Source organism: Heptranchias perlo, chromosome 1 (genome assembly GCF_035084215.1).
Source record: "Heptranchias perlo isolate sHepPer1 chromosome 1, sHepPer1.hap1, whole genome shotgun sequence".
Taxonomy (NCBI): Eukaryota; Metazoa; Chordata; class Chondrichthyes; order Hexanchiformes; family Hexanchidae; genus Heptranchias; species Heptranchias perlo.
Window position 1 is genome coordinate 118,825,264 of NC_090325.1, and position 12,347 is coordinate 118,837,610.

At 39.7% G+C, this 12,347-nt stretch overlaps 1 protein-coding gene across 4 annotated transcripts in view; it reads left to right on the forward strand.

The window, feature by feature from the left end:
* The window catches only part of rasgef1ba (RasGEF domain family, member 1Ba), a 230,758-nt gene extending 221,014 nt beyond the window's left edge, over window positions 1–9,744 (forward strand). For 3 of the 4 annotated variants that reach the window (XM_067990601.1, XM_067990580.1, XM_067990593.1), the window contains exons 13-14: window positions 3,548–3,620; window positions 4,443–7,442. In XM_067990601.1, coding sequence (XP_067846702.1) covers window positions 3,548–3,620; window positions 4,443–4,467 — 98 coding nt within the window. In that variant the 3' untranslated portion in view covers window positions 4,468–7,442. Of the gene's footprint in view, window positions 1–3,547; window positions 3,621–4,442; window positions 7,443–9,416 lie in introns of those variants that run through there. The other variant, XR_010963882.1, reaches the window with a different exon arrangement.
* The last annotated feature ends 2,603 nt before the right edge of the window (window positions 9,745–12,347 follow it).

Sequence of the window (12,347 nt, forward strand, 5' to 3'; positions counted from 1 at the left end):
GTGACAGCATTCTCTGCTTTGAGTCAGAAGGTCGTAGGTTAAAGCTACAGTCCTGAGACTTGAGCAAATAATCTAGGCAAACACTTCAGGGCCGTACTGAGAGAGTGCTGCATTGTCGGAGATGCCGTTGTTCATCTGTGTGTCTGTTCAGGAGGATGTAAAAAATCCCATAGCAGGGATATTTGAGGACAGTTGGGATGTTCTGCTGGTGCCCTGGCCAACATTGCTTCCTCAATCAACACCACCAAAGACAGATTAACTAGCCATTTCTCTCATTGTTTTTGTGGGACCTTGCTGTGTGAAAATTGGGTGCCATGTTTGCTAACAAAATAACATTGGCTGCATTTCATAAGTAATTCATTGTCTGTGAAGCACTTCCGGATGTACTGAGGACATGAAAGGTGCTATATAAATGCAAGTTCTTTCTTTCTTTAGTTTCTATTATCAGGATTTAGTCTTGTTTTAAAAGAAAACCTTCCAAGTATAGTTGTCCATGTGTAAATCTTAACACAAGGCTTGGTGTTGGGATAAACATATCCCTCTATATATCCTAAGCAGTTATTTCTATTTTACTCTCTATTGATTAATTCAATAATTATAGATGCAGGACTCCATCGGGACATTTTAGAGGAGCATTTTAGAATTCTGCCGGAGTGATATAAACTAAGGGAATTTCATTGGAGTGTATGATTTTGGAATGGGATCAATGTGTGTACTCTTTGCTAATGGGCTAACCATATTATTTTCAGTTTCTAAAAATTAAACCCACAACAAACACACTAATCCCATTGCCATTGGTGAAATAGAATGAACATATTACTCCTTTTAAAATGGATGAATGCATTTCTCCCACTGGAACCCAGTATCTACAACTATTAAATAATCTACATGGTGGGGAAGATAAAACTGATTACCTAGGATTAACGAAAGAATAAGTCAAACTACATCTCGTACTTATCCTAACATTAAAGTTTTCTTTTAAAAGTACAAAATACAGTAGAAAAGCTGAAGCAGAAATATGTATCACCACCTACAGTAAATTGGTGTCTGCTGAATATATGAACCTCAAAATTACTGCTGGCAATACCAGCAACTTTGTTAACCCTTTTAAATGGGTTAACATGATTGTTAAAATAGCAAACAAAGAAATGTCATATGAACATGTTAAGCATTTGCCTGCTAATATTTCCATCAGTAATTTCAAGGGTATGGAGTTACTATTGCTTAGTAGCTGGAGAAAGTAACTTGATTTATAACTGTGACCATACAGATGTCTAATCATTTACAAAATCATATTAGAGATCAGGCTGACTTTGATTTTTAAGCAATTTAACTTGACCCCTGAGATACTTCAGAAAATCTCAAAACCAGGGAAAAGGTGAACTTTTGTTTTTATTCACTATCTTGGTTGCTGAGGATCAGCAGAAACTTGCTGAGAAACATTCTTAAAATTCACAAAAACAGAACTTGAGGCACATTTTACAGCGATGGATTTCCAATTTATAATCATATTCACATTTCTCTGCATGCTCATGTATAACATGTAGTTTGATTTTAGTTTACAAATGCTATCCCACTCTTAAAATGTTATATCCTGACCTCAGTTTGGAACAAAAGATCTAAAAACAAACTTTTAAACTGGCTTACACTGATATCTGTATGTATTGATTGTTACAATTTTCAGGCTCCTACCAGATATCTCTCTCATACTCAATGCTCCCATTAGGGAGCCCTTGATCCCTGTGAATCTACACGTGACCTTACACACAATATCTGCTTTTGTAAGGTAGCCCAGGGTTGAACAGACCACCCTTGTTATTGCAATTTTCTCATTGGAGATGACATAAGCCTTCTAATATTCTTCTAGCCTTTGGATAACCGAAGAATAAACACTTTAACAGACTGTGCAACTGAGGCTTAAACTATTTTGTTTAACATAAAAATGAAACAGTAGCTAAAGATTAACACAGCAGATTTCACTTGATTACGGAACATTTAATTTACACCTCCTCAGATATAAAAATAATAAGACACAACACTTTGCTATCTCTCCTAATAATACAAAACCTAGACTGGCACCTGTACCACAAACATTAGGTTTAATGTAACCTCACCTTCACATGGGTTATCGAGCAGGAAAAACCAAAGAACTGCTGTAGGCTGAGGTGAGCCATATCTCCTGCTGTCTTTGAAATTCAAACTGGGGCAAAGGAAATCAAAAAGGTATCTTTCCGAGTTATATAAAACTGTCAATCATCCATAGGATTTAAAGCACAGGTTTCTGCTAATCTTCAGCAACCAGGACCAGTGAATCAAAACTAAAGTTCACCTTTACCCTGAAATGATTGTTGCCATGACCATAAATCTTTGGTATGTCACCCGCTTTGTTTCCGATTCATGATCAAATTTAACTTTTTTCTCACACCTGGATGGACAGTAAGATTTTTTTTCCCCTCATTTTCTGGCAATTTACTTTAATTGATTAATTCCAGAACAAAGCAAGCAGCCTGTCTCCATGCAATTTGTAGGAGTGTTACATTCCGGGAAGGATTAAATGTGAATTCTGTTTAGAATAAGCACATGACTGTGGCCCAAAGATCTTTAAAAATGTAAAGTTCTATGACAGTAAATGAGACAAATTTTTGATCTGACACAATGATTATCTTTGGTAATACAGGAGATATTTAGATTATGCAGTTTTACTACATATCTTATGTCACTGCAAAGCAGCTTCCATGTGCCAGTGTAACTGCAGCTAAGCTGGTGTCAGTCCAATATTTTGCATTGGACCTGGAGGAGGTAGTCTCATAGCTTTTCACTGGTTGCAGTTTAACAAGCACTCAGGTGGTCTGACCACGTTGCACTTAAGCATATTTTAATATTGAAAAAAGAGCCTACTTTTGCATTGGCTTTTTTCTAAGGTTAGACGTGTCATTGGCAGTAAGACACTGGAGAGCAAAGCAGTGTTGAAATTTATGGCATAGCTTACTACTTTGCCTGAACAGAGAGTGAGGTATGAGGAGGTAGTATGGCTAATGGAACTAGTCTACAAAAAATTTTACCAGCGTTAAACAGGAAGTGTAATATAACTGCACCCATAGGCTGTACTCTTTTAATGAACGTTCAAATCTGAAGCATTTGTTTATTGCTGAGACCAATTTAGGCTGTTATGATATGAGCTCCCGGCGCAGAATGGAGCTCATGGGGTGCGCTGGCCAGGCAACCGTCGACCCACGCCACCATGAATGGCTGGAAAATTAGGTACTGTGCACCTGGGATTTCCTGACAAGCTATCCCTACAAGTGCTATTCTGAAAGGAGCACAAAAAATCATCCATATGATTCTGTGGCAAAAGGATACAGGGAAGGGGCAGGAAAACAGTATTGAAGAGAGAATTGCAGTTGAAGAGCTAGCACTGGGGCCAAATGGCCTCCTTCTGCACTGTAATTTCTATGTTTCTAAAACAGCTTTATAAAACAGGTTTTGTTGTAGATTAAAATGATGCCATTAGTAATAATATATTATTTTTTGCACTGTTTCTCCTCAGCACTTTACTTGGCCTCCTACGAGAGTGAAAGCCCTGAGAACCACATTGAAAAGGAGAGGTGGAAGATGCTAAGGTAGATATCAAATTTTATTAAACAATTTTAGCAATTTTAGTACTGGGTAAATGCAAAGAAAAGCATATACTTAAACCCCTATATAAATCCCTTTACTTATTTTTGTTTGAGGATCAATGGGATGTATATTTTTGATCTGTTTACTTTGTGATTGTGTGCCTTTATTTTAAATCTCCACTGAATGTTTGCCAAAACATAGCAAATACTTGAGATTGAAAAAACTAAAGCAAAAGGAAATCCAGCAATTGGTTTGTAAATGGGTTGTACGCACACTAATCCCTTTATCAGCAGTGGGATGGAGCAGACATTCTGCAAGGGGCTCTGCCTGCCCAATGTAATTCCAGTGCATGTCCTCCTCTAAAATGGGTGAACACAGAGCTTTGTCAGGAACCCTGTAACTATGATTAATGAAATGACTAATGAAAAGAAGTGGGTGGAGGAAAAATCCAAGATTTAAACAGGGGTATGTAAACATCATACCTTATACCTAGCCCTACTCCAAAATTCACCTTTCGCAGTGGTTTTTATATTAAAACAGTGTTACAAACATAGGTTTAAGACATACCATCCAGAAGTTTTAAGATTACAATATTTATCTACTGTCTGAAAATACACAAATTAGCCTGGCTTGTTTGCTGCTCATTAGAAATATTTTATTCTAAATCTGATGGATATTCAGTACTAACCTTCTGGTGACATGATTACTGTACAATTATTTTTTGTTACAGAACTTAAAATTGGAATTGCTCCTCCATGTGCCTATTTCATTAGTTGACTATTTGATTGTGCACTTAAAACAATGTATCTCTTTTTTTCTTTCAGATCAACACTTCTAACCAGGGATTAGCATGAACATAAACCAGTCTATAATTGGCCCCAAATGTAAGATGTTTTACAATAACTGGCCTTTGAGAGCAAGGGACTTGGACATACAGTGGTCTAGAACACTCCTGTTTCAGCACTAAGGAGGATGAATCTCAATGAGAGCAAAACAGACATTGGATGCCCATATTTCATCAGACACAGATCAGATCTGAGTGTGTGATTTTTTTTTCAGCTTGATGTTAGCTAATTCATTATGAATTGAGCTTTGAGAGTGCGCTTATGGCTGCGTACCTAAGTATTAGCTCTCAAGTTGTGGACCGAACCCCAGAATTTGCAACTGGCAATTCTCTGCTATTTCAGACAGTACCTCAAAACTGGGTGCTGGTCTCCACCTGGTCTACTGATTATTGAAATTAAAACTAAATCCTGAGTTTGCTGCTGGTTAGCCAACTCAGTATTATGGAAAAAAGATTGCTAATATAATGAAGTTCATGACAATGGTCACACAATTATAGTACTGGAACACAATAGATTTGTGTGATATGGCAAGCTAGTTATATCCATGACCAAATTGTTTACAGAAAACACTTTGTAAATATTCCATGTTGCAGTGTGAGTCGCATCCGTATAGGTTTTGGCACACTGAGATTTAAAGTAACACTAAAGAATGGAAATGGTAGAATGCATTTTTTTGGCGTAAGTAAGAATTAAAAAGCATTTTTGATGCTTTTAGAAGATGCTTGGTAGTTTACAAACACTTACACTAAAACACTGACTCAAAAACAAGTTACCTTATCAGCAGCAGTAATGCAGGGACTTGCTCTGCAGGGACACTTGTGGATTCATTGACGAAATTGTAAGTAGTCAATCACCCTACAAAATTTACGGTTCTGTGAGTCACATCAGCATTAGGATTGTGCAATACCTTGCTCTGTTAGACGCCTTTGACTTGCTTTCTGTAGCTGTAAGCACTTAGAAATATTCAACCCAGATGTGTCATGAAAGACATCACAGGACTATAAAAAGGTAATGAACCTGGTTCAGAAAAGCTGAAATGCCAGTGATTCACTAATGGAGCTGACAAGATACTGTACATGTCTTTGTAAGGCATTTGAATGAAGGCTGACATTTTGCAGGCATTTTGTCCTGCCATTATCTTTTTGTGATTTTTTTTTAAATAAGAGCAGTCACAATATTGTGGTTAACTTATCTGTGTATATAATTTATACTTTTATGTGCACATCGTAATGTATTTTAAGTGTCAAGATTGCTTAGAAGTGGATTTTAAAAAATTTATGTGGTTCAAATGGAGATTTTGTAAATAATGAAGGTTTTCTTATTTCACCAAGTGTACAAATGAAGTTTTTTTTACTGAATCTTTGGCATAGTTCAATCTACAGATTACTGAAGCAATAGAGAAAGATAATTCTAGTCAATTTAATGCAGCAGCGCATAGCAGAATTTTGTGCCAGCAAATGACTATTAGTGAGTCTATTTGTATGTATATCCATCATGCCTTTGCATCTTAATTGTGTGATGGAAGGACAAAGGGCAGCAATAGTCCTGTATGGCGGAAGTGATTTCTGGGCTCCCACAACCCATATGATTGGGGGGGGGGGTCTGGGGGTAGCCACCCACACCCATTTGACACAGTTACCCACTGGATGTCAACCCAGAATTCAGAGCTGGAATTCCAGTCTCCATGCCCTGGGGGTGTCCAGAACGGGGTTTGAACTCTGTACCTTCTGACTCAGAGGAGGCAATGCTACTACTAAGCCAAAGGTTCGCTCCACCAATTGATGTTATTGAAATGTTATCATTCTTTTGTGGACAGAGCATCGAGTTAAAATTTGCTGCCAGAGTTACATTTGATAAATGTAGTAAACATCGGTACACAAGTGGAAAATTGCTATCTGGACTTATGTTGAATTGACCTAGGACATTACGTACACTGGAGCAGGAAACAGGTAAGTAGTGACCCAAAATGCAAAACTGAAGTAACTTGAATTGGGTCATTTTGGGTTCATCTGTGAATCCTCAATTGAATTATCCCATTGACTATCACATCGAATTGGTTCAATCTGAACCACTTTGTGCTCAGATGAAGTTACCCTTTTTATAAGCATGCATTCTTAGACTGACAAGATCATATATTACACAACAATTTCAGTATCTATCCACAATGGTCCATTTAGTCATGGTAGCTCAGACATTCCTATCAGACTGATAACAACAAAGAAATGGGACTTCTTATTTCTTTTTACAACTGGTGGCATTGACACTAACTTATGTATCAGAGAGTGGAGGAGGCAGTCAATAGCAGGTATGCATCCAATTCGTAGCTTTTTGGAAGAGTGGGAATATTCCTTTGATCCCTAGTAATCCAAGGAATAGACCTGCACTCATATAAAAATGTTCACTGAAAAAATGTTTGAATTATATTTTTATTCTTACCTAGTTTCTCACCAAAGTTTGGTTACAACAATCACTTCCTATTGCTAAATTGATTCTGGATTTACAAAAGGTGAAATATCAGGTTGAGGCTCTATTTGAGAACATGACTTACACACAAGACAACCTGGGTCACAACCTGGAATAGCTGAAAATTCCTTTGGATTTCAAGGAAGCCTTTGGGCATTCCAAACTTTCAGCAACCAGCACTGGTGAAAGAAACTGACTGATCAGTTGGTTTGTTTCTATGAAATACAGCGTTGTTGGCACTTCCGTCATGGCTGTTAGCCAAGTATTAACTCACCTCAAGATTTTTTCCTATTACTTTATTATCTGTTGCACTTTTGCTTTTAAAGTTCTTTAATAAATGCAGGGCATTTATGTCAAAGTGCATCACATGAAACCATACTTTGTTAACTGTTTTGACTATGAAGACGTTTCTAATATTAAAAATACCCATGTTCTGCTCACAGAAAATGTTGAATATGGAGGGATCAGTAGATATGTCTAAAGGACATATAGTAGAAACAAGTGAAATAAATTGTACATCGAATTTTACTCAATCCTCCTGTTCCTGGATGTCTTTCTTTTTTTATTTTGGGGAAAAATATGCAAGATTAAATTTTCAATCAAAAGCTGAAACCAGTTTTAAAAGAGCAAAGCAATGCCATATGAGCAACTGATGGATTTTTTAAAAAACTGAGAAACCAAAGGGAAAGGCCAATGCCCATACTGCAGGGCACCACAAAGTTTGAAAAGAGATGAGTAGTGTTTAGGTGACATCAAGCTTGGGGTTTAAAAGCCAGAAGATTGTAGGCAGAAAGAAAGACTGAGAGACTGGATGGACTTAGGCTTTATATGGTATTGAGTGTTTTAGGAGTTATGGAAGGGAAAAGATGTGGCATGAAAGAGGAAACCAAGCTTCGTAGAAGCAGTTGTAGTGATGGAGTAGATGTGGGCATTCCATTTGAGATCAGAGGAAGAAGTAGGCTAAGAATGTTAATGAATGAAAAAGGATTAAGAGTGGAGCCGTTAAAAATTAAAGGTGAAAACTATTGGTTAGATTTGTGAGACAGGAACAATCTGTGCGATAGATTTTCATATTAACTGTCTGGGTTTAAGCACGCCTGGGTAAACAGCGAAAAGAAAATCTGTCGGGGAGGATCATACCCTGATTTTTTTCTTTGATCAAAATTAATGGAAGGAAAAATCTGGTGGGTTCTGTAAAGGACGTGCTATTCTCCTCACCAGATTTTCCTTTCTGCACTCTGCCTAGCTGATGTTTAACGCTCTGGCGGCAGAGAAACCACCCCTGTGTCAGTAAAGAATGAAAAGAAACAAGATTTTCACTGCCCCATTGAAAGGTATGGGGTAGATTAAAGTCTCGTGATTCAACCACTGCCCTGAGAGAGAGCTGGAGGTTGTGAACATTGAGGGTGTGTGATCTGAAAAAGGTTGATGAATGTAGAGTGGAATCTTCAGTAAAAGAATAAATAGAGTTGGTTGATGAGTAGATGAAATCATTGATACGAAGAACAAACTGAGTCGGTGATTAATTCAACTACAACTCAATAGAGTGAGTTCAGAGGAAACTAGATGCTCATGGACCTAGTTTTGGTGCATTGTTAACTTATATAGAGGTGCATGATGCCAAATCATGTCAAAGACTTGAGATGTCCAAGGTAATGGCAGATGATTCACAAACTGTTCAAGAGCAGAGTTCCAGAGCTAAAAACCACAGTGATGATCTTGGATGGATTGGAATAACTTGAGAGTTAATATTAGGAAGTACCATTATAAGAACATTAAGGTGATAGAAAGGGATAGAGTGAAAATAAGCAGGTGTTGAAGGAAAAGGAATGGTGGCCTGCAAATAAGAAGAATTGAAATGACAGGATAGATCAGGGGTAAGCTCAGAGGTACACATCTTAAGGATGATAGGAGGGACATCATCTGGACCAGAGGTCTTATTGGAGTGTAAAGAGTGTGGGCTCCTACAGACCTGGGGAGTAATTTTAACTTTTGTCACTAGCGATATCAGATTGACCGCCCGTTATACACCTCTTCCAATCGGGCGGCTGATTCGATATCGCCCATTTTACACGATCAGCAAAAGTTAAAGTTACCCCCCTGGCGTGCGTAAAACTTGATGTTGGTCATAATGGTTGAACAGAATGGAAAATGGAGAACAATTCTTTACCATGCTCATCAAGATTCAAGTTGAAGTAGAGAAATTAGCCAGAAAGGTTAGCTTTCTCCTAGGGGGATAATTTGCTCTTGAGGTAGAGCTACTGCACACACTAATTGTACATTAAGGGGTTGCAATTTTGTGATTTGCTGTTAATTAAAGGGCATAAACCTTTCCCACACTGGTAGACTTGCTACTGGGAGTAAATATTTCTATTGTACATTAATGCACAGACTCAGTGTTAATGCTATTTTTGTTTACTAAGCAGTAATTAATGTGAAACACATAAATTTACTTAATTCCCACACTATGCTAATTTCTCCCATTTAAAGCTGATGTTAAAGCAATGGAGGGAGCCGGCAGTTCTAGTGAACAGCAGAGCAGGAGATATTGCTGAAAGGAAGAGTCTTTCTGTGAACTGTACGTCACAGGTGTCACATTAAATGCGGCAATCTTACATACTGTGGAAGAGAAGGAGCCATTGCCTGGGAGGTTCAAAAACATAGGAGCTGACAAATTTCCTCCAGCATGTACTGAGAAGAATTTAATCAATGGTGTGTAAGCATCTGAAAAAGGCCCACGGGGACCTGGAGTCGTCCTGCATTAGGACAGTTTCTTCTTGCAAAATTTCTAACATACATTTCCAGATCATGTCACTGACGTAAACCTTTCTGTGATAAAATGCATTGATTTGACAGATTCTTTGTAGTGTGTTTATGTGATTGAAGTTTCTTTGAGAGATGTTTTCATACGAGAGAGAAAACAGCGAATACTGGCATCTACTTGACTTGCAATAGCATTATTTCTACAACCCAGCAGTGGTAAATACCGACAAGCAAGACAGTTGTATCAAGGAGATTCAACTTATTTTTTTCTAGATTTCCTCCCATCTGATGAGTTTCTGAGCCTGAAGATTGTGAAGAGTTCAACAGTGATTTCTGGAGTGAAAAACAATTACTTTTTCTTTTCATTCTGAACTTGCTTCTGACAATGTGAGACTATGAATGTACGATATTCCTGCAACCTCATTCTTTTTAGGCAGGTAATCACGAGTTCTGGGTCCCATGGCCCAAAGTCATATGTCAACGCCTTCTCAGCCTCCAAGGGAAAGATGGCACATAAACTTCCCATTCCTCCAGTTCCCTTGTGCTCTGTGAATCACCTAGTGCCACATCCTCACTAACACTATCTAATTCCCCCGGGTGAAAGTATCTGAGCTTGGGCATGGGAGTGAAGAAGCAAATGATGCAGGGGGTGAGGACTACACGGTAGGAGGTTTCTGCAAGAACTCATGGGTGAGCTTAAGTCCAAATTTATCTCTGTCATCTTCCTCCTCATCTTCCTTGTCATCATAGTTCACAAGGAGGTAGTTTTGCCTCTGTTCCCCCTCCTACTCATCATCATCATCATCTTTCTCCTGTGTCCCCCTTGCTTTGGTGGATGTGCAGGAAGGGAGGATACAAAGTAAAACTGAGTGGGCATTACCTCCTTGGGAAGTAGGAGACAGAGAAGGAGGTGGAAGCTTCTGCCTGTGTGGCACTTCACAGGGATTCCACAGTGACAGTGTTGCTGCTCAGTCACTAACCTGGCCCTGGCAATATGCCCCGACCTCGCCATCTCCTATGGCAAGAGCAGAATGTCTCCCCATGAGCACTATGGCCTTCCTCCTCCGAGGGCATAAGGTTTTTCAGATTGGTTGATGCCTCTCGTGGGCATTGTGATCATTTTCTTCTGCAACAAGATTGAGTAAGCTAGATGAAGGCTAGAAGTTGAGTGTGTGCCAAATGGCAAAGGAGAGCTGAAGTAAGAGATGTGGTAGTACCAATCTGTTAAAGTGGAGGAAGGGGTTTTATGATGTGCATGCAAGTAATTGTTGTTAGGTGAGATGGGTAGCCATATTTTAAGATCCTGAATTTGTGCCTCCCCCCACTTAACCAGAGTGCATTGTGAAGGGTTAGTTGCTTAGTTGTTAGTTTTAGAGGGTAAAGAGTGTGTTGCTACCCAGAGTGCCCAGGAAAGAAAAGTGATGGTGACCAGTGTGTTACCTTGTTTGCCCTGGTTAGGTCATTGAACTTATTGTGGTGCTGGTCTGCAGTCCTGGGGATGAGGGAGTTGGCACTCAGTGCCAGAGCCAACTCCCTCCACAATGACATTTTTGGCAGGCCTCCTGCCATGGACATCCAGCACTTTGTCCCTCCTCTGCTCTGTTTCATCAGAAGGGTTTGCAGGTCAGACTCTGTGAAATTGTGGCATCTTTTCAGCCTCTGTTTCATGCCTGTGTCCCTTCTTTGGCTGCCTCAGCCAAATTGTCCTGTATTAGATAGTCTTGAAAAGTGGCACAGTCATGAGACATCCAGTCAAACTAGCTGACAAGTCAAGTGAGAGGGGGTAATATTAACTTTCAATGGTGGTGTAAAACCAGCAATATTGGACCAGCAGGTCAATATACAACCCCCCAATTTTCCTTTACGTCGACTTCAATGTAAAGGAAAATCGGGCTGGGTGTACAATGCGCAGCCGATTTGAAATTGTCTGTTTTACACTACCTCCAGAGACTAGTACCTCTCCTTACTTAGCTGCTGCTCCCCCAGTCTGCCGCTGCAATCTTCAGCCGAAATGGGCTTTTTAAATGCTGCACTCTAATTTCCATGCACCCCAGCCGATTACTCCCATTTTACACAGGTTTTATGTCAGTCACTACTCCAATGGATGTGCAAATGAGCTGCCCCATCAGTGCAATTCTTTCTCCTTTGGCGTAAAAGCAGTGCAACTCACTGCAGTCCATTTTGACTTTTGGGCGACCGATTGACGGAGCGCTCTGGACGGCCGCCTGTTTCTGCGGCAAAGAAGCCCCCGTGATTTTGAGGCCCCAGCCTCATTTAAATTTGGCAGGCGAGCTGCAGGGCGCCAAACAGGTGTCCCGATGCAGCTCGCTGAATTGAGGCCTTAAGATCGGGCCAGGACGGCCGCCAGTAAATTAAGTTGCGGCAGGGTTGCGATGACGGAAGGTGGGGGTCCCGGATTATTTTTGTGGGCCCCGGAGGAACAGGAGTGCTCCTCTGGGGCCCGCAAAAATAATTCAACACTTTGGCGGGTATCTTCAGTTCCATTGCCTGTGGAACTGGTTGAAGCCTGCATAGTGACCAAAATGGCAATCGGGGTCCTATTTATGTCATAGAACCCCTATTACCATATTAAAAGGGGCCTATTACTTGAAATAGGTGGGTACTTTGGACATCCAGCGGTAGGCTGCTTTCAAAATA